Raw genomic sequence first — 23,180 nt, forward strand, 5'->3', positions numbered from 1 at the left:
TCTCTTTTATAAAATTCACTGGTATGCATCCCTCCCCTTGCACGTTGTCTTGGTGTCACTGTCGGTTCTGCCCTCCTCTTTACCCCCCATATTCAGAACATTTCCAGGTTCTGTCACTTTCACCTACGCAACATCTCTAAAGTCCACACCTACCTGTCTCCAGAGACCGCCAAACTCCTTGTACATGCTCTTATCATCTCTCGTCTGGACTACTGTAACGTCCTTCTTTCTGGTATTCCACTAACCCGACTCTCTCCTCTACAAGCTATTATGAATGCTGCAGCCAGACTCATCCATCCTTCCCACTGCTCCTCTTCTGCTGCATCTCTTTGTAGTTCTCTTTATCAGCTTCCATTTCACCTTAGAATCAAATTCAAGGTCCTGTGCTTTGCCTTCAAATCCATCCACAGTTCTTGTCCCACTTATCTTGCTGACCTGGTAAAAAATACACCCCTAGCCGCTCTCTTCGCTCCTCCAATAACCTACTTAATGAGTTCCTCTCTCATAACCTCATCACACGCACAACTTCAAGACTTTTCTAGAGCTGCCCCAACTCTCTGGAATGGTCTTCCTTGTCCTATTTAGCTTGCTCCTACTCTCTGCTCCCTTAAAAGAGCACTCAAAACTCATCTTTTAAAACTTGCCTACCCGTCTTCTTCTGTCTCCTAAAACCCTCACTACTTCCCACCATTCCATATCCCCCCTCCCTCCATTGTGTGATACTTCCCCCACCTCCTAGATTGTAAGCTCTTCTGGGCAGGGTCCTCTCCTCCTCCTGTGACACTGTCTATATTAGTGTATCATTTGCAATCCCTATTTAATGTACAATGTATGTGTAATATGTTGGCACTATATAAATCCTGTTTATTAATATTAATAATAATGATTGCATAAAACGTTTTCTTACTATATCCTTATATCTTGGGTTCAGTCTTGCGCTCCCCTGTTATGCCACATGTCACTGAGCATTGTGTTAAGGCCATCCATTAATTTGTAGTCATTACTTTAAATTATTTGAAGTATAATGGAATGAGCAATGTCAACAGCCAATGCACTATTCTATTTCTAAATTGTGATGTTCTGTCTAACAGAAGCAAGTTCATGGTAACATTTTAAAAATTGGACTAAGTGAATGGTGAACAGGAAATAGTGTACAGTCAGTTGTCCAGGGAATAGTTTTGACTGGTATGTGCGGAAGCAATCGGTTCACAGAAGTCTAAACTGTGTCAATTAAATAATATAGGGTCCGAAGAGTACAAAAAAGAAGTAACAAATGAGTAAAACAGGTGAAAATTCCTACAGTGTAAAGCAGGGGTCGGCAAACTTTTATGGCCACTAGGTCATTTCAGCGGTGGGCGGAAGCACACTAGGCCAGACTGTGAGTCCTGTCCTAATGGATCCCCCCACCAGTGAACGCCCCCTAAAGTGAAATCCCTCTCCTCTGTATGCATTGCAGAGGAGAGGGATTTACCTTCAGGGAGCTTTCCCTATTTACTGCGGCGGGGGAAGTATCAGGCCTGCCTCGGTAAATAGGGGAGCCACAGTAACGAGGTGGCTCCGGCTCTGGTAGTTCCTAACGCCCCCTGGCACCCCCAGAACCGCGGGTTGCCGGCATTAGGCCAGATCGGCCAAGACGAACTACCGTCTAGGCTGTATCTGGCCTAAAGACCGGAGTTTGCAGACCCTGGTGTAAAGCATACAAAGCATTGTAATGCAGAGTGAATTTCAAAGTGATTCATGGACCATAGCACTTTTGGTGCAAAAGATTTACGCCTCTTTTACACGGTCAAAATCACATAGTTAGCTGCTCTCAGGAGCCCCTATTCAACTACTATTCTACTAAGCAGCTTTTTTTGTGTAAACCCCAGCATTTGACAATGTGTCATGTAGTTGAGTGCAGATACTATGTGGATTACTGCACCATAAAGTATTAGAGGTCATCTTAAAACAAAATGGTTCTGAACTGCTCTCATACATTTTATTGGGAGCACAGTTGAGCATGCTGTAAAATGCTGTGATTTACCGCAAATCTAAAAGTTAGTGTTCATCCACTAGCCTCACCTGTATCTACATTACATCTGTCATGCTATAACTCCTACCTTTTCTTAGTGCTGTAGAATCTGTTAATATAAACATTTCTATAATTACAGTTGTGACAATGACAAATATATAGTGCTGCCAATGTCTGGAATGGCATACTGCACCACATTACCAAGTGCCCTAACGAACAGCTGTGTACTGCGACATGATGAATAGGGAATCATGCTGGGTGTGATCTCAGTGGTACTCTTTTCCCTCCCCTAATGACATGCAGGCTTTTCTTAGCCTTTCCTTACATTAGCGTTACTGTAAATCCATTAATTCTTGCCTTTTTCCTAATGTATTCAGTATTCCATTGTTCATCTGCTATGTATCTTTTTAATGCCAGGTTTGAATATGCTCATCTGCTTTTTGTCTGGCTCTTTATCATGACCTTCACATGGTCTATAGCTGGGCACAGCTGCACAGCATAAGGGCGTCGGAAGTTATGCCTCTAGTGAAATCAGAAGAGCGTGACTGCAAAAGACTCAACGAGAGCTAAGCAAAGATATGTCAGCCGCTTTATTCTATATCTACATGAAGGCCATCCATTTTATTTCCTCATGTTTAATGACTTGATATTAGGATACAATCTGTAATGAACAAACAGAGAAGCACAGCAGGGCATAATGATGTGTTTAGTCTTACCACAATGATATGTGTATTTTTTCACCTCTATATTTGTGTAATATAAAGCCTATAAAAGCTAAACTTCAAAAAAAAAAAAGATAATATAACAATGTGCATTTAAGAGTCTTATCTTTTCATAACGCAATTTCAGTTTGCAACTTAAAAAACAATATTTCTTTATTTTTAGGAGTGATATGGTATTTAAGGGTGATATGGTTACTTTTTTTTTAACTGTCAATGCTGAAAAAAGTAACAGCAAAAACAATGTAATGGATTCCTGTTGTTTTCTATGGTTATTTTTATTATCATGAGTCAGATGGCATGCATTTCTGGCAGTCCTGAAGTTGGGTTTGGTCTTGTCATCTTGTCATGAACAGCTTTACTATGCACAGCCCTTGGAGAAGGGTGCTTCTGCATATTATTTTTGTGTTTTAAGCCCTTGATGACTTTTTAATTATTTTATTAAAAAAATAATCTGCCTATAGCTATACAAAAAGGAGGCTGGCATTAAGTAGGGTCAATGCAGAAGCTATGCAAAGTAAAATAGAAAGCACAGTACAAAAGAGTTCAAGATTGCAATTTTCAAATGTTTTTCCAAACGTACCAAATATGAAACTAGATTTAAACTGGAAATAAAAATGACCCAGTGCCTATCTTTGATTACTAATAATATACAAAACTGAGAATCAGGACCAGTGTGTTATTGGAATCCCACATTTTACTGAACAATTGATCAATCTGTTTGGACACTTGCTGTTTTGCAATATATTTTTTTTATATAGCATTATTTGGCAAATCATTTTCTTTCACAACATAAATGTCGGACCAAGGGTTCATTCATCTTAAAGATTTTACTTTACACCTCACCAAGCATGTAGAGAATTTGCTTTTATATGGAGGTCCCTAAGCTACAAATCTTTAACAGCAATGTGAAATCAAATCAATTCAGGCCCAAAAGAATATTTTACTAAACTATTGTTTATGCATAGTTATACACAACAACTTTTCAAACTAAACTGGCAGTGATGAACTGAAGATGGCAGGTAAGGATTAAACTACATTTTCAATCATAGTGGCTTGGTCCCTTTCTTAGAAGAATAGTTCACACAGGATTAATGAGCAGATCTTGGTTGGAACTCCTGTGATAGCAAAAAATGCTATGGATGACAAGATAATGTTTTTGAGCACGCAAATATTATATGTAAAGCATAGGAAAAAAACCTTCTGCTCAATAAAAGGGCTAGGTGGTAAAGAAGATGACTGCAATGTTGACTCCATTAGGCTGTGACAGACACATTTCTTTCTGGCTCCTTCCCTGGCTGCTTTCTGGTTATTTCACATGTATTTGGTTCCTTTCACTGGCCAGTAATAGAGACATTACATTTATACTTTAATGTTCCTTATTTCCATGGCAACATTTGAAACATATATAAGGTCAAGTATTGTAAGATCGGGTGGAAGAAGCGTTTATATCTATGCAGTTCTATATTCCATGAACATAAGGAAAGTCATGGTAGTACATGTACATGACACAAATCCTTGAATACCAGCCTGGGGGACATTTTTTTAGTTTTAGGTTTAAAAATGTATTACTGAAAATTTTCTATAGTTTCCATAATTGATACCACAACCCTGTGTCTGTATTTTAACATTGTGCCACACATATATGGAGCTTCCTATCTTTACTACACTGTAGAACATCCTGAATTACAATGAAAGTGCTATGCTAGCATGATCAACCAACATGGTTCGATGACAGTTCATGGTAAAAACTTCAGAAGCTAATTCTGCAAAGGCTAATTATTATTGCCATGCCATTGCACCATAAGGATTATTTAGCACACACTTTTGTATTGAAATCTTGTTGAAAATTGTGAAAATTCTAGGTTGGCGCATATCTTGGGTGAAACATTGATAAATAGACCTTATGTGTTCAAATTGCGAATTTTTCACATTATATATCAGCTTGCTTTTAGACTTTTTTCTGTTATCTATTGCAGAAACAAGACAAATACTGTATATCAATGAGTAGAAATGGAAGATCTGTAAGGCGTATAAAGGATTATGCATCACCTGGAGCACCCTTGCACTACTGTTCCAGAATTATTAGCTTTACCTCTCATGCAATGACTATACATAGCATAACTTACATAAAATGAAAGGAATTTATGTAACCAGTAGAAAAATAAAAGTTATGATCTACAGCTGCATATATTCAATAATATTTTGTGTTCTCTGTAAAAGGTCAGATCCATAGCACATTAGTTAAAGCTAAACATTTTGTAACATAATGCATAGCCTAACAATGTCATATAACAATCAAAAAACAATCTCCAGGAATGCACAGATCTATATACAATATTTAGTTGCTATAACCACTGCTTTTTGTGCTATTTTGTTTATATCGGAAAATGAAGCACAAGGTCTATTAGCAGCAACTGCATTCTGCAAAAAAAACAAGCATTATCCTAAATAAGTTTATTCAGATATGCAAGGATTAAAGCAGATTTAAACTAAATTTTTAACTTGGAGATTAGGTGACATAGCAGAAGGCAAAAGAAGGGCAAAAAAAATTGCAGCACCTGTGGCTTCCTCCCTGCTGCGACAAAGGAGAATATTAGGACGACACAAGACCCGATCCAGAAAACCTCTGGAGGTATCGACAAATCTACCAAAAAGATAGTGAGTTGTTTTTGTTTTCTAAATTACTTACGCTTTATTTAAGTGTATTTAACCTAATTTAAATACACTTAACTTAATCCAAAACAACACATTTATTTACTGCAATTTAGAACTTTTTGCTGTATTAAGGGTTTATCCTGCACATAACACACCATAGAAGGGGTCAGTCTTATCACTTTGTATTGCTCTCTTGATCTGGATGTTTTTTTTAGTTCAAAATGTTAAGATGTCAATGTAGTGTACTTACATTGTTACTCTAGGGCAGTAGTCCTCAAACTACGGCCCGCGGGACGAATACGGCCCGCTAAGGTCCTCCATCCGGCCCGCCGGCAGCCCAGGCTGCTCCTCCTGCTTGAGCTCTGGCTGCCTGCCATCTGCACTCCAGGGAACCCGGTCACGTGACACCACTGTTGCCTGGGTAAGGCTGGAGCTGTCGGGCTGAAGCCATCAGGCAGAGAACATATGAGCAGAGCAGAGACTCACTGCTGCCTTCATTCCCTGCTCACTGCAGCACAAATGTACATGATCAATGTACATTTGTAAATGGTATAAACATACTATGCACATTGATCATGTACACATGTGCTGCAGTGTGATCCAGCCGATGTATGAAGGCAGCAGTGAGTGACAGGTAGCAGACACTGACAAAGTTTTTTTAGCAGCCCTTTTTTAATTAATAAAAAGTGTGGGGTAGTGTTGGGTGTAGGGTAGGGTGTATAAAAAAAAGAAAATTAATGAATTGCTTGAGATTATTGATTTGCATGGGAAATGCAAGATAAATTTGCATTTTCAATACACACAGTGAAAATTCAAATTTATCTGTGCATTTTCCATGCAAAGGAATAATCTCAAGCAATTTTAAAGCCAAAGTAAACGCCACTTTTTTTTTTTTAATGATCAGCAAGTGTGCTGTGCATATAGTATTGTTCTTTCATGTTTTTTTATACAATAAATATGTTTTGTGCAGTGTGCATAAGAATGTTCTCCTGTTTTTTTTCAAACTATAGTACGGCCCCCCGACAGTCTGAGGGACCGTGAACCGGCCCCCTGTTTAAAAAGTTTGAGGACCCCTGCTCTAGGGGCTTAGAAAGACTTTAAGGGTTCTGTTTATAAAACTGGGAATTAGATATTCCCCTCAAACATTCCCTCATGGGAATCTTCCAGGTCCAAGTGTTTCAATGACAGCTGATTCCCACCAGGGAATGTTTGAGGGAATCCCAAATTCTGTTTAATAAATAGAGCTCTACAATTCTTGCAAGATTAAGTTATGTTTGCAATACATGCAGAAAGTACACTTTACTGGAGATAAAACTTAATTCAGTCACCACATCTAAGAACTGGTTATGCAAAAATATAAAGCAATAAAAGAGCATGTTCTACCTGGATTTGGTATCTCTGAGAAGCAGTAATGCAAACTTCTCAACATTATTCTACTTCCCTATTAGACTCCAAAAGTAAAATTAAAGAATATTTTTAATCTGTCTCCCATAGTTACTGCATTACTTCTTGTTGGTATTCTAATGAAGTTATCCAAAATAAGACATTTTTGTTTTTTTTCCCATAAAGTAACATCATTAATGGGTCCCTATATAATGCAGTCAGATCATGCTGATGGGAGTGAACTGAATTGGGTTGACCAGTGACAGTAAGCCTCAGAATGAAAAGATCATATGGTCTGGTATGTCCTTGGATGTCCTTGGTCTGACTTCTCTATTTTGGCCTAGTTTTTGTTAAATAAATATTGACCCAGTGAAATCTATTGGGTATTGCGTTACACCTGAGATTAAATTTTAATCAGTTTAGACCTGCTGAGGACCACATTTTTTTAAATTTTGATAAAACCAAACCGAGGCATGTTAGGCACTTAGTATCAGCAGTATTTCCCTGCAGAAGAGAGGAGCTTGCAACTGAGGGGCTGTGACAACCCAAATGCAACTTTTCAGGTCTAGGACAAAGGAGAAGAGACCTTCCCTGTCACCATCCACAGATCTGCCAGCACCTCAGATCTTTTGCTCCAGGATATTTTAAAAAATAATGAGCGTTACAACATAACAGTTAATTTATTTTTAGATTTCTGCTGATTGCTTTATTATTTAAACAAACATGCACTAACCTGAACCCTACCAAACATCTTCGGGATGAATTAGATCATCACTAGTAAACCATGTTTTATAAAATTGCTCTTTTGGTCGAATGAGATATCCACTGACACCCTCCAAAATTGAATGGAAAGCCTATGTAGACAGGTGGAAGTATATATGTGTATCTCCTTAATAATGATCATGGCTGTGGAATAAAGTGTAAAATCAGCTAACTATAGGTATGATGGTTTGAAAATATTTTGTTTATTTAGTATAACATGTAATTTACACTTTACATTTCCATACCACATTTCAACTAAGTTCCACGGAGTTAGATATAAAAAACACTCCCAGTGTTTCTCCCAGAAACTAGTCAAGTTTGGTTTAGTACTACCTAAAGCTGCCTTCTATTTCACTCCACTCTGCTGTTCCCTGTCTCGGCATCGTGCCTTTTTGACAGTTCTTAGTCCTGTCTGTCCTGTCCTATTTCCTACTTCCTATGCCATCCTGCCTGCCCTTGCTTGTTCCTCTGGGAATTTAAACAACTGTACCACCATCCTTGCTGGCTCTCACTAAGCATGAAAAACAATGCAAGCACAAAGCAAACAAATTCAAACCTCCCTTGGAAGAGCAGAGAAAAAAGGAACAGGTTTCAAAAATACACTCTGATTTACAAAAAAAACTGTAATTGATGTACTGTAAAAAAAAAAAAAAAGCTGTATGTAAACTAGCTGCTTTCACTTTTTTCCAGGAAATAATTTTTAAAGATGAACTTGAGGAAAGGTTTAATTTAATGGTATAGATACAATTTTGTGTACTTTTACATGGAGTTGATAAGTACCCAGCCTTAATATCTGCCATCTGTAATCCCCTCTGCAGCACAAAAAGCTGGCAGGAATAACTATGAATCTGAATAACAAACCTTTTTCCACTTAACACAGGACCCAGATAAATCCATTCACTGTCTGGACAAGTCTGGCCAGAAAAGTTTTATGGGGGATTTGTGATCAAAAAGCCATACCTCCAATGCAGGAACAAGGCCAAATGACTCATCCATACATGAAGACCTTGGGTGAAGAAAACTTACAGCAGGAACTGTATTATATGTTAATATTAAATGTTTGACTGTAGCAAAGGACATTAAAAGGCACTGGAGAGCTGTATAATAATGAGTGCCTGCAGGCAAAAGTGATGCATGGTAGAGGTTCCTTAAAAAGTTTAGGGCTGCATTTTTTTGCAAATAGAGTTGAGAATTTGTTCAGGAATTAATAGGATTTCAATGCTGAGAAATACAAGCAGATACTTATCCACCATTCAATACCTTCAGGGAGGCGTCTGACTGCCCCCAAATTTTTTCTGCAGCAGGACAATGACACCAAACATACAGCCAATGTCTTTAGAAACTATCTTCAGAGTAGAGAAGAAGCCTACATGCACAGAAGATCTGTGGTTAGTTCACCAAGATGTTTGGAACAACCTACCTGCTTTGTTCCTCCAAAAACTGTGTGCAAGTATACCTAGATGAAGTGATGCTGTTTTGAAGGCAAAAAAAGGGTTTATCCATTTGACAGAAGTTCAATTTCAACTTCAGATTATTTATAGAAGTAGGTTGTTAACCAGCATTTTGGTAGCTTCATAAAATGCTTCAAAATGTATCAAAAGAAAAACAAAAGGTGGCTTTGTTGAAAAATATGTTTTTTTATTATCAGAATATTGATACCTGTCCTTAAAATAAAACAGACAGCATTTTTAGTTTTAACCCAGAGCAAAATCCTGGGAAAATCTGTGAAAGACATTAGCAGACTATGTCATTGTTGAACCTAAAAAGAACTGTTCAGAAAACAAATACTGAGCTGAATTTTTGAGGGTGCATGTTTCATGGCTGTTACACTAGTCCTTGTTTTACAAATGTGAACCAATCACCCTCACAAGAATGTAGGACCACTAGTACCCACATAAGTGTTTTGTTTAATGACTCAAGACTCAACAAGTAGTAAAGAAACAGAAAGGGGACTATGAAACTCGCTCTTAAAAAAAAAACTAGACAACTTTTATATTTCCATCCTGACAGATTCTTTTCAAGTATCTTAAAAGCCCCCGCATGGCTATGTAAATGTTTATATTAATAGTTAAAAGAATGATTGGTCCCATGGGGTACAACTTGAAGTTTTTTATGCAGACTTGGACTTGGATCTCTTGCCTTGCCCACGAATGTTCAGCAACAAGAGAAGCCCCAGGCAGACAGCAGCTGGAGTACACATGGCAATTGGCTCCTTAAGTACTAGAAGGGTGTAAATTGCACCTGTAATGGGAAAAATACACATTAGTATCAGAATTCTAGAAAGGGGAGAATAAAGGGGCTATAAAGGAGTACATAAGATACACAAGGCAGATCAGTTAGCAAAGTAGTATTTACTTGAGCTTGTTGTTTGCCAAATTCAGGGCAATTTTTTTTACAAATTATAATATATATATATACACAATATAGATTAGGTATCGGAACATCAATTTTAATGTGTCAGTTTTGAGTCAGTCAGATGTTCTGGAGGTCCACATTTCTATAATGAAGTACAGAAATGTTCACGTAAAAACAAATTCCACCCCACACTGTCTCGTTATCACATCATTGTCATAATACCTATGATCTTAGTGTCTTAAACCAACAATTGTCTAATATTCTCAATGATACAATAGAAAGCAAACGATAAGCTTGCCAAGCATTCTTGCTAATAATACAACAAATGGAATTCCCATTTTGATCAAACCAAAGCCCTAAAAAGTCATATCAGGCATTGGCCATCACGAGGCAGTCTCCAAATTCCAGTTACACTAGTACACTTCAGTTCATTATGGGATTACGAAGAACCCATTAACTACTGGATCACCTACCAACAAGTTCTCATAAAATATTTGCTCTAAAAGTATATATATTTCAGTTACTGCTGGAGTCTATTCAATTTACCTGACTTTGGATGGTTCATTTTCTGGTTTCTTTGCAACCTTAAGACCATGCATGACTAGCAACTCCATGGCAGACATTTGTGGTTGATACAAATCTCCTAGCTTTTTTATTTTGACCATCTGTAGATGGGTACAAAATTTCTGCTATAGCTGACTACAAAATTGATTAGGTACCTTCTAATGGCTAAGGATTCTGTAGCTAGCGCCAAGTGCTGAAATCAGACACTCTGTAACTAAGCTACAATGCACTTGAGTTTACAGTGACATGGACCCTTTATTGACTACAATTCATATTTACCTAGCAACAAAAATGTCAAAGAGTAATGTTGTCATGTCATGTGACATGTCTCTTATCTATCTTCTTCTCTTGCTATTTATCATAACAATCTGCGATTATCATTTTAGGTGTGCATTAGGCCAATAAACCTTTAGCCTGCAAAGCAGCCAGCACTGCTTTAAAATAATATTCACTTGCAACTAGTTGGAATACTTTGCTCTTTTTCTGGTTAATCAATGATTTGCAGAGGAGTCATAGTCCAAAAATAGTGCACTGTGGTCCCAGGAGACAAAAGATATCAAAAGGATAAGCAGTGGGGTGGTGTTATCATACAGTGGTGCTTGAACATTTGTCACTGCTTTAAAATGTTCTATTACTTCAGAAAAAGAGTTGTTGATACCCATAAAGCTGAAAAAGGTTACAGGGCCAAGTCTAAAATGTGTGAACTCCATTAATTACCAGTCACATTGGGAACAAATGGAGGAAATTTAGGACTTTTGTGGTCCATCATCAAAGATAACTCAAATTTCAAGCTGTGTAATAGTCGAAGAGGTTACAAAGGAACGTACAGTAATTTCTAAGTTTCTGTTGATGTTCATCAGGTGTGTATTTGATTTCAGAAACCAGGAGCAATCAGGAAGGTAAGGTGTATTATTGCAGAAGGGACATCGCCTGTACCTTTCTGCAAATATAACCTACCTGATCATACAAATTTAAAACCAGAACTTTTTATATATAAATTGGGTGACCTCTCGGAATCAGATGAAGCAAAGGTACTGAGGCTGGGTAGAAGCAGCGCTGTGAGAATGCTTTATAACCTTAGCTAGTTAAGCTGCAATAAAATATAATTTATAAGGAAATTATCTGGGATTAAAAACGTACCCAACAAAATAAGACAGAATAAAATTAGACATCCACCCAGTCATCATGCAGGCCAGATTTGCCTTTTACCTGTGTTTCCAAATGACTATAGTTTGAGGGGGTATAGGGAACAGTACTTATCTACATATATACACTGAAATTAGATTTCCCAAGGCAGTCATTTCTTAATAAACATATTTGGTGGTCTGAATGTCCAAATTATATGGTTTAAATTGTGATAGAAAAGCATGGTGAAGTTGCAAAAAGGAGGTCAAATAAAGTGAAAAACAATCTTGCACAGAATAAAAGCTCATGGGAATATTGAATTGCAAATGTATTCATGTGTTTTTATGTTCCTAAACAACCCACAAGACTATATGAAATCATAAGGAAATGCAAGCTGACTACAAAAATACAACAAAAAATGTTAGGGTACATGGTAAGGATCAAATAGTTCAGTTACATCTGATTTGTCTGCAACCAAACCATCTTTTTAAAGCAATCTTCTCACTACAGTGTTCTCCCCAGCCCCTTTTAGCTGCGCGGCCCACCCAGCACTATTCAGTAACCACCCGGCCGTTTTTGGGTGGTTACTGAAGATTTAGGTCACAATACAGGGGCTGCCACCAGCCTACAGCTTCTCCCGACATGGCTTAAAAACTTTCTGCGTTTAACACTGCACTAGAAAAGAAAATTCATCTTTCTGTAATATACTACATTTAAGTATACTTGGTCCCCTGATGGGCCTTCTGGTTGCTGGCTGCTATATGACATGGGACGTACATAGTGACCAGATATAGGAACCATAGTGTGCAGACCCAGCCACTGCTGTTGCAAAGATTATTTGTCTTTGCCTGTAAAGATTTGACTCAATCAATGCTGAAAAGATATGCATAAAACATGTTCTTTTAGGGGGTAACATGATTTATTTTAATTAAAGAAACAGGGTGCCTTAAAGGCATACTTTCCTTTAAAGCACACCTTCGGTTCACATTTTACCACTTTCACTTTGAACAAAAATGTCCTTAATCTTCAACACTCCCCTCTATTCTCTTCTAAATGTCCATACAGTTTCAATCAGGTTCAGCTTTTCACATTTCCGTTTATGAGAACAACTGTTTTGAAGACTAAGAGGCTACAGGCCCTAAAATTATTCAGTTGCTATTAGGAATTATCTAGGAGAAAGCAATGCATTCAACTGGCTTTAAAGTGGCAATTTCTGATTTCCCAGACAAATGAATGTAAATCCGTGTGATCTGTGGTTAATCATACAACTCTACAACCCAGCTTGATGCACAAATTGCACCTTTCTCTTCAGACCAGACAAAACTGCATACACATATTCCACAAACCAAAACAGTACCTAGGAAGTTTATGATAGAAATCGAAGTTCAGGAGTTCCCAACAATTTCCAAAAATCAAAATGTCTTTTAACTTGTGACCACACAAAACTGAAACACCAATTCCTAATTGCAGCTGGTCAACAAAGCAACATGACATAAAGGAAAAAAAAACATCCACTCGTGAAGGGGTTAATACGTCAAAAGGTACGTATAGAACTTATTACTGGTAGTTCTGGAACTCTAAAAACATGATTTGGTCTCAGTTGCAGAACTTAATATAATAAATTTGCACATGCAAACAAACAGAAAGGTATTCAATCTGCAGTCAACCACCTCTCACTACCTCCTCCTCACCGCCACAGTTTCCAGTGGAAACGCATAAGATTAATTAAGGCCAGTGAAGAATATCACCAATCCAACACAGCTGGATGACTGGTGTAGTGAGCAATGATCTGCAGATCACTATGCTGCTGGCTATTCACTGGCTCCCCCTGCTGTGATAAGGATAAACACAAAAAAGGAGGATTTTAAAACTTCTGCAGCATAGAGCGAGGTACATATGATGCAATATTTATTATCTAGGTGAAAGCTCACAGGCTGCAATACTTTGAATTATTAAAACAGGTTTCTGAACACTCTGCAAATGTATACTTTTGAAATATCAGTTGAAGGGGCATAAAGAGCAGGCATTGTATAGCAACCCTGGCAAAAAAGAAAGGGGGTGAACACACACACACACACACACCAGTGTATTTAAGGAACAATGTAAAATGTAGTTAATTGAACCAAGTCTACTTCCCTTTTTTTTTATAGAAAAGGGAACTGCAGCTCGGTAGCAAACACATTTTCATATGTTGGAAAATGTACAATATTAACTGCTAGTGATCAGCAGAAACACCGGTGTTTACTGGGGACCATCTGTATGGCTAAAAAAGCTACTTACAGCTTGCTTCATTTACACTAGTAAAAGCTATAGACTGTATAATAGATAAAATGAAATTCTATCAATAAGATTTGAATAGTTCATAACAATGCACAGTTTATATGACTTATGTAATTGATTTTTATCCCTGCAGTTGATTAAGGATGCTCCATGGAATACATGATATAAAAAAAAAGCCTCTTAGCAAGACTGCCCCAGGCCATCTATATCCAGTCCTTTGCTCCCCCTATCGCTAGTTACCCATGCTTCCAGTGAAAAGTGTCTAAATTACTTTAAAAGAGTTAAGCTACATACACACTTCCAATTTTTATCGTTGGTAAACGAACGACGAACGATCCTGCACGATATCTGCGAACGATCGTATGGCACCGATCCTGTACCTACAGATAACGACACGATCGTTCAAAGATATTGTACACACGATAGATGCGATCGTTTGAACGATACAGGAAGTGACGTGCACCACAGGAAGTGAGCGAACGTTCGTTCACCGCGCATGCTCAGACCGTGGACGATCACTGAACGACCGTACACACGAGAGATGGTCAACGATCGTCGTCCAATCCGATCCGCCGGTCCGGTCGTTCATTTCCAACGACTATCCTCGTTCGTCGGCGTCGTTGGTTACTTTTTTTACGAACGATTTTTGGCCAATCGGTCGTTCGTCGTTCATTTCCAACGATAAAAATTGGAAGTGTGTACGCAGCTTAAGTTAAAAGGAAATTGGAAAAATGTGATATATTAACAATCACTTTAAGGTAAGTATTAAAATAAAATTGAAAATACACTTTAGTTCCCCTGTAGTGTACAAGCATGCAATATGGATTCCTCTGAGCAAAAAGAATGGGACGGGCCCAACCTATTAATGAGTGTAAATTGCCTTTCTGGCCGATAAGCAATTCCTTGCACAACTGTGGCTGACTGTGTAAGTACTTGTACTGTGCATAGGTTTGGTATTATAACCCCTATTAGTATTATTTATATGTGTCATCTGTCCTCTAACAGTATATTGTATCAAGGACTATTATCGGGTTTTTTTTTCCCCAAGCCACTTGTATAATTATGCAATCTGAGATCTGAATGGCCAATAAGCAGCGATGGTCAGAGCTGGTTTGGCAAACAGTCATATACTATTCTTGGATTCTCCAAGAATCCACAAGAAACTATGTTAGGCCAATAGGTGAATGACAACAAAAGTCCCATATAATAAATAGGCGCAGCTGTGCTGGATGTAGGTTAGGGTGAATCCTTTGGTTGAGTTGCCAGTTCCTTGACAGCAGTAAAAATTTGCTCGACCAAAAGGCTATATCATTAATGTGGTAAAAACCAATTTAAAGAAATGACAAAGTAATAACATGAACAATGTATCTTACCAATCATGACTACACATAGCACAAAGTTGCTGATCTCTCGCAGAATCCGAGGACCCACAGCCAGCAGTATTCCAGCCACCAGCTCCACCCATCCTACTGCCTGAAGGTACTGGTACGGATCTGGCTTGAACCCAAAGTCCTTTAGAGGGAAAACATCCGCAAACTGGACAAACTGTGACTTCTGCAGACAGAAAAAGATAATCAAAAAAAGGAAAAATTCTTAACATTTAATCCCAATTTTATTATTGTTTCAAACAAAATAACAAGGCAGATACCTACTATGTACCAGTTGATCGCCCAACTGCTCGTCCCTGTGCTACCAACCAGGTCAATTGTCGAAGAAATGGGATTCCCATTTAACAGTCATTCAGTATGTTAATATGTTTGTCAAATATCAATCAATAATGCCCTACTTTTATTAGATTTTTATTAGAGTAAATTTTTATTGAATTTATCATCTTATCCATTAGGAATGTAGTGCAGTTTATGGACAGCATAAGTAATAGCCATATGGAAACCTCTGTGAGGTTCAATGCAGACGTCCCCAGCAGGTCACATTCTTGACATGGGCTCCTTCATGCTTGTTAAAATGACTGCTGACAAGTGGAACTTATTCTGCAGTGCACGTTCATCTGTACTGCTCCAAATTCCTTTTGGGAACAAGAATGTGAAATTGTGGTCACAGGTTACAGTCGAAGAAACTGGTTAAGTAGAATATCTAGATAATCATGATTTTGTGAATGCAGAAGTTTATTTTTACATGTCCCTTCCAGGCAGAGCGACGCTACTGTATCACATTTTGCCCAGCTAATCAGTTTCATTACGAACATAAGATATGTAGAGAACAGCAAGAAGCTCTCTTATCTCTGCCTCATCTAACAATTTCTCAACTAGCAGCATATGAACCCCAAGGGCCCCTTCTGACAGGTTTAAGAAGAACTGAAACACTTTTTTACATTTCAGAAAATATTCATTCAGATTTTAATGAGTTTTTTAGCCATTTAAATCATATTGTTTAGAAAACACTTATCTTGAATTAGGAGCTGCATCCCTAAAATGTTCGCATCCCAAGAGGTAGGAGAGAGAAGCAACCTCACACAAATTAGTACTTAGTATACACACACTATAAAGATGGTAAATACTGCCTTACCTTACTGTAATGTCAGCCAGAATGACAACTACATGAAAAGAAACTAGTGACCCTGGGTAGCCAGCACATCTTTCAAACAATATAAAAGAAACTGCAAGTATTTGACAAGTAGATTTTAATGATTATTTTTTTGTCAGCAAAGCATATGTGCAGTTGTACACTAGTCTCTGTAAGAGGTTTATAATTACCACCCAAGGGAGTTTCCTTTACACTCAGTAAGAAAAAACTCTCCACTTCTTTCAATACTTATAATAATCTTTTGCACAAAATGTTCAGTTAAAATATGAAATGTTGATTTTAAGACTTCCTAAGAAGAAAGTCCAGGAAAGTCTAAAAATCTGAAGAGATTCCTTAAGCAGTAATAAAAAGATTTCTTATTGCCCACTTGTACACACTCTTGTATTATTACTATAACTGTCAGCAGGATAGAGAATACATTGGCATGCATTTTTGGGCTGCTCATATGTGGACCCATCATGCTGTGTGTTCTATAGTAACCTTCGTTCAATATGGAAATGAACAGGGGTCATTGAGGATCCCAAATGTTCTTGTAAAAGAACCCTTAAATTTTCCAGAGAACTGAAGAATGTGTTATGTGGGAACAACCATTGGGGAAGACTTAAAGTGTACCTAAACTAAGAAATTTCACTTTACATTAAAGGTTAGACAACCCTGGAAAAAAAAAAAAATTTTGATTGCCTAGGCGATCGAGAATGAATGGGAGCACAAAGCCTCCCAGGATACGGACCTCAGGCATCCCAGGAGGCTTTTGGGTGCTCTTTCAGAGCATCTTGGGCATGCGCAGAAGGAGCCTTTTCGTGCAAAAAGAAAAATTTTCCGATCCCACGCATGGCCAGTAAGATCGGCAAGTTTTTTTTCCATCCTATGTCTTCCATTTCACGCCTGGGTGGGATGAAGAACCAGGAAGAAGAGGAGTAGATGGTGCGGCCCAGACAGCCGGCTCAGGGGCGGATGACAGGACGACGCAAAACACCTCCGGATGGATCTGACTGCCCTAAGGGATTGAAGTTAGGTGTATTTTTTTTGGTGAACTTTTCAGTTTAGTTTCTCTTTAAGCAGGCCATATAGTAGATTTTCAAATGAGCAGACAAAATGGTAAATGGATCAATACAATTCAGTTCTTGATCAATATTTAGGGAGAATAACAAATTGAGAATTGATTATGTATAGTTTTTTTTGTCATCTGATTAAAAGGTACATGATGAGCCTAGATAATTAGTCAGTGAGCCTGTACATATAATACACATAAATCTAACAGTTCTAGCTCTAGATTGTCCCTCCATGCCAAGGGGATTGAAAATCACAAACTTGGATACAAGAACAAATTCAATTTACAAACCCTCTTAGTAATGAAAAGATTATGGTTACGTTGTAAATCTGCCAAGAACAAGCCATTTACCAAAAGTCAGTGGCTGTGCAAGTAGATTAGATTTATGACATTTTTGAAGGTATTACAGAGGCCTCAGCTGCAGAGATTGGAGGGACTATGAATAGAACAACTGTTGTCCAGATGTAGCAGCTTAATAGGCAAATGGCTAAAAGAAAGCCACTGCTAGCATTCTTATGAAAGCTTACCTACAGTTTCTCAGAACAGACATGGAAAACAGAATACAGCAGGAAAAGGTCCCACAGTCTAATGAGATTTATATTACAATTTTGGGTCATGAGACAAAATACCATGCTTGATGCAATCCAAATACTTAACATTGCCATAATCACACGATTTCTAGTGTTGAAGAATGGTGGTTACAGCATTATGCTGTAGAGACGTTTGTCGTCAGCAAGTCCTGAAAAGCTTATGATGATAGAAGGCAGAAATATAGCATCAAATCCTGAAGAAAAACCTGGTGCAGCCTCCAAGAAATTAAAGCTTGGGAATAAGAATTTTCATACAGCTAGTAAACTACTAAAGCAGTTTTTCCCAGTCCCTTTTAGCTGGGCCTGGTTGTTTTTAGGTGGTTACTAAAGAGTTGGATCACAATACAGGGCTCCCACTCGCCTACAATTTCTTCCCATCAAGCTTAAAAAGTATTCTGGGCTGGACACTGTAAAGCATTACTAAAATTACCCAATTCACTCTTTCATCTTAGTCAAAAATGTGAATTTATGTATGAATAATATGGATTATCTTTATATATAGTTGTTGGGGTTACACATTGGGCCTTATTTAATACAACTCTCCAAGGCTGGAGAAGATACACTTTTATCAGTAAAGCAGTAATGGATCTGGTCCAGGATTGAAAAAATATCTTAAGAAATCCATTCTAGGTTTGCTGGATCACCCAGGTTCACTGATGAAAGTGTATCCTCTCCAGCCTTGGCATCCTTTAATAAATCAGGCCCACTAAAGGTCACCATGGCTGGAGAGTATACACTTTCATTAGTGAACCCGATCCAGCAAACCTGGAATGGATTTCTTAAGTTAATTTGCTATTTGTTAGCAAAAATGCCATAGGTACTTAATATTGGTTTGCTTGTGGGATATGGTGAAAGAAACCTATTCCTGACATAATTCTTGGCTGTGTTCTACCTGAAAGTATCACTTTTTAGTTGTAGCCAAAGTTTGACACATCCAATATTTTCATCACAACATTGCACCCTTCTGGAGTCCAAAAGGAAGCCCTGACTACTGGACATGGGAGTGTCCACATCACCCAGGCAGTGACGTAGGCACCCAGAAATGTGCCCACCATTTTGCAGTGAAAGGGTCATTAGCCTTTGCATCACAAACCTGACAAATAAGGTATTTGGGGCTTTTAGTCTTTGTTTTTTAAAACTGCTGCATAGGTTATTTGAGTGGAAGGGGGGAGGGGGTTTTAGTTTGTAGAAAGGTTGGGGAGCTCTTAAAAGTTAATACCCTGCTGTATGTAGGATTTAAAATATCCTTTACAAAGATGATACTGTTCATAAGTAAAATGACCACTAGATAGAGCTGTAAGCCAAGGTTCTTTAGGAAACACAGTTATTCTTAAGGATGCTAGATGAATATAATGTGTATGATACTGTAATACATATGATTAGATGTCAACATTTCCATTAATGTTTTTACATCCAATTATACAATTTCTTCTGAATTATCTTTTCTGTCAAGCCATAAAGTTATGCCAGACATCACTCTCGGTCAGTACACCAAAAACTGAAACAGTTTTTTTTGTTTTTTAATTCAACTGACTCTTCTGGATATTTGCACCAACATTCTAAAAAGAGACTGCAAGTTTGGCTACTAGATCCAGTGACTATGGGCAAACAACATCATTTCCAGGGAGAATAGATCGAAGGGCAATTTACCTGCCTAAAAATTATTGAAAACAAAAATATCACTCCTGGGTGTAGTGACCCTTTGATCTTATAGCTAGCAATTATATGGAAAAAAAATATAACAGTGTTCTCCCCAGCCCCTTTTAGCCGGGCGCACCACCCAGCACTTTTCAGCAAACACCCGGCTGTTTTTTGATGGTTACTGATGAGTTGGGTCACAATACAGGGTCTGCCACCCACCTACAATTTCTTCCCACCCGGCTCAAAAAAAATTCTGGGTTGAGTACTGTATAAACCTGTCAAAATTAGAGAAAGTAAATAAATGCCATTCCAGACCTTTTTAAACAAAAGTGAACAGCCTTCCCCCACGAGATACTAGTGTAGGACATCAGATGAACAAGTTGGTCCCTTGTATACTGGGTTAGTGATGTAAACTGGTATCAGATGCTGAAAAGCACCAGATTCTTTGCACCAGGTTTAGTTTTGGATAAAAGTTGTAAATGTTTAGAACCTGTCAGGTGCTTTTTATGTCCCTATTAGAGAGATTGGCTATCTTTTTTATCATTGTGACTATTATCAGAAGACTGGGTAATCTGACCAGCAACATACTTGTCTTAGGGTGGCTACACCCACTGTAAACTATGTATGGAGGAGGAATGTAGCCACCCTAGATAGACTTTACATAAGTGAACAAAAAATCCCAATGCTACATTTACATTTCATGTAATCCCAGACGTAGGGAGTCAGAGGATGAAACCACAACTTGGACCAGAGGATTGAATGCTGAAAAGTAATACTAAAGCTGCAGTACTAAAACGAAGCACAGGCCACCGGAGGACATCAACTCTTGCAGGGATTTTTTTAAGCATCTGGCAGGGACACTCCAAATTCAGAGGGATCTAGAAAGCTTCTCAAATGATCTCATATGCTTATCCACACACATCTCCTGTTGGAGAACTGGTGCAGTCTAGAAGTTCATAGATCCTCCAATTCAGCTTTGTTACACTTTTACTGCTTTCTTGTCCGTGAAAATGGTCCTGCAGAATTCTGGCCAGAAACAATATAAGAACAGGTTAGTGTTTTCCTAAGCAACCTAGCTACCGGCAGGCTGAAACCAAGAATAAGATCACCTGTATGGCACTGCTGGTATGTACCACCAGCTATGCAGACACCTACATTCTGCTAATCTTAGTTTGTCATTTCCAATTCACACTCTTTTTCCTTATGGGGATTTTATTGATGCCCAAGCTGGGAACATTACACTTCTCTAGATCTCCTAGTGACCATTGTCACCAGGACTAGAAGTTATGGAGTGACAATTTTATTGTCACTGCAACAAGAACAGAGAGGACATTTCCCAATGCAGACCCTCGTCTAAAAGGATCATGCTCACTATGGCATTGGATATATACCAGAACAGTATATATAACTGGATTCCCATCAGAGGTACTCTGCTTTGAATTAAACTGGTTTTCACATAGGAGCTCCTAGATCTGCTTTTTGGTACGGGGTACTAACTTTACCAGTACAGCTTCCATACTACTGGGTTATCGGCTAACAACAAGCTGCCATTTATACACCCACATTAGTACCGCAGGATCGTAAAACATAGAAAAAAAATTTGTTGCCACAATGCACTGTTACAAAATTTCTCAGCTGATGCTGGGCAAAGTCCGTGAGTCACAGATAGAGATATGGGGCACCAACTAACCTTTAGACTAATGGATTGCCACGTTTGTATTGTCCTCATCTAGCCCAATTACTCTGTAATTAAAGTATATCTAAAGACTTTATATCACATAAGGAGGACAGAGGTTCTGACCCACAGTCAGGTTTTTTAAATTGCATTGTCATTCATACACATACATTATTGTGTGTTGCATCAAGGCAAATCATTCTAGTGAATGGGCTGACAACACACCAAATATTCAAAGGGGCACTGAGCATTTCTTTCAACACATCATACTGCAGTGTGCTCATATACATTGTGATGTGCTATATCATATGTGCGTCAAAGCTTTACCCTAGTGTGTTAAGGTGCAAAAAATTTAAATTGCAATTGCACATATGTCTCAAACCACATCAGTGGAGAAATTTTAGGCTTGGCCGAGCAATCTGATGGGTAATCCTTTGATTGGAAATACCAAAAAGCTGCACACCCATGAAAAATTTTCTGCTCTCCTGATTGGTTTCTCCAAAAAAAAAAGTGATTGGAAGTTTGACTAAATGTACTTGTTTGTACATACAATATGACTTGTGCACTTGCAGTTAATTTTTACCATAGTATCCGGCATTTATGATTGTTTGGCTGCAGATTTATTTTTACATCAGACTGGAGGTCAATGTGGAAGTTATAACCCCCCAATTTCCCCATTCCCCCTCCACAATCCCTAAACGTTCATCCCACCAAGACAAGGAGAGGGAGACCCTGTACAGTGTACAGTAACATGGAGGAGTGTATGTGTCAGTCCGGGGATATACACACATTTTACAGTTGTCTATCAGTGTATTGTGTAGGGCAGTGTGGGGATACACACATTGCACAGATGTATATCAGTGCCTGGCAGTGTATAGTATATGGCAGTGTAGGGATACACAAATTGTACAGTTGTCGATCAGTGCCTGGTAGTGTATTGTATATGGTAGTGAGAGGATACACACATTGTACAGTTGTCTATCAGTGCCCGGCAGTGTATTGTGTATGGCAGTGTGGGGATACACACATTGTACAGTTGTCTATCAGTGCATGGCAGTGTATTGTATATGGTGGTGTGGGGATACACACATTGTACAGTTGTCTATCAGTGCCTGGCAGTGTATACTATATGGCAGTGTGGGGATATACACATTGTACAGTTGTCTATCAGTGCCTGGCAGTGTATTGTGTATGGCAGTGTGGGGATATACACATTGTAAAGTTGTATATCATTGCCTGGCGGTGTATTTTGTATGGCAGTGTGGGGATATACGCATTGTACAGTTGTCTATCAGTGCCTGGCAGTGTATAGTATATAGTATATGGCAGTGTATAGTGTATGGCAGTGTAACGTATATAGTGTATGGCAGTGTATAGTGTATGGCAGTGTGTGGACACACATTGTACAATTGTCTATCAGTGCCTGGCAGTGTATTGTGTATGGCAATGTTGGGATATACACATTGTACAGTTGTATATCAGTGTCTGGCAGTGTATTGTATATGGTGGTGTGGGGATTTAGACATTGTACAGTTGTCTATCAATGTCTGGCAGTGTGAGGATATACACATTGTACAGTTGTATATCAGTGCCTCAAAGTGTATTGTGTATGGCAGTGTGGGGAAATACAGATTGTAGAGTTGTCTATCAGTGCCTGGTAGTGTATAGAATATAGCATATGGAGCTATAGTGTATGGCAGTGTATGGTATATAGTATATGGCAGTGCATAGTGTATAGCAGTGTGTGGACACACATTGTACAGTTGTATATCAGTGCCTGGCAGTGTATAGTATATAGCAGTGTATAGTGCATGGCAGTGTCTAG

The 23,180-nt window shown here is 38.4% G+C and overlaps 1 protein-coding gene across 1 annotated transcript in view; it reads right to left on the minus strand.

The window, feature by feature from the left end:
* Positions 1-9,150: 9,150 nt before the first annotated feature.
* The window catches only part of TMEM35B (transmembrane protein 35B), a 14,708-nt gene continuing 678 nt past the window's right edge, over positions 9,151-23,180 (minus strand). Inside the window, exons 2-3 of the mRNA XM_072420296.1 lie at positions 15,231-15,411; positions 9,151-9,774 (exon numbers count right to left, since the gene is read on the minus strand). Coding sequence (XP_072276397.1) covers positions 9,644-9,774; positions 15,231-15,411 — 312 coding nt within the window. The 3' untranslated portion in view covers positions 9,151-9,643. The remainder of the gene's footprint in view (positions 9,775-15,230; positions 15,412-23,180) is intronic.

The sequence above is a fragment of the Pyxicephalus adspersus genome, chromosome 1 (genome assembly GCF_032062135.1).
Source record: "Pyxicephalus adspersus chromosome 1, UCB_Pads_2.0, whole genome shotgun sequence".
In the NCBI taxonomy this organism is placed as follows: Eukaryota; Metazoa; Chordata; class Amphibia; order Anura; family Pyxicephalidae; genus Pyxicephalus; species Pyxicephalus adspersus.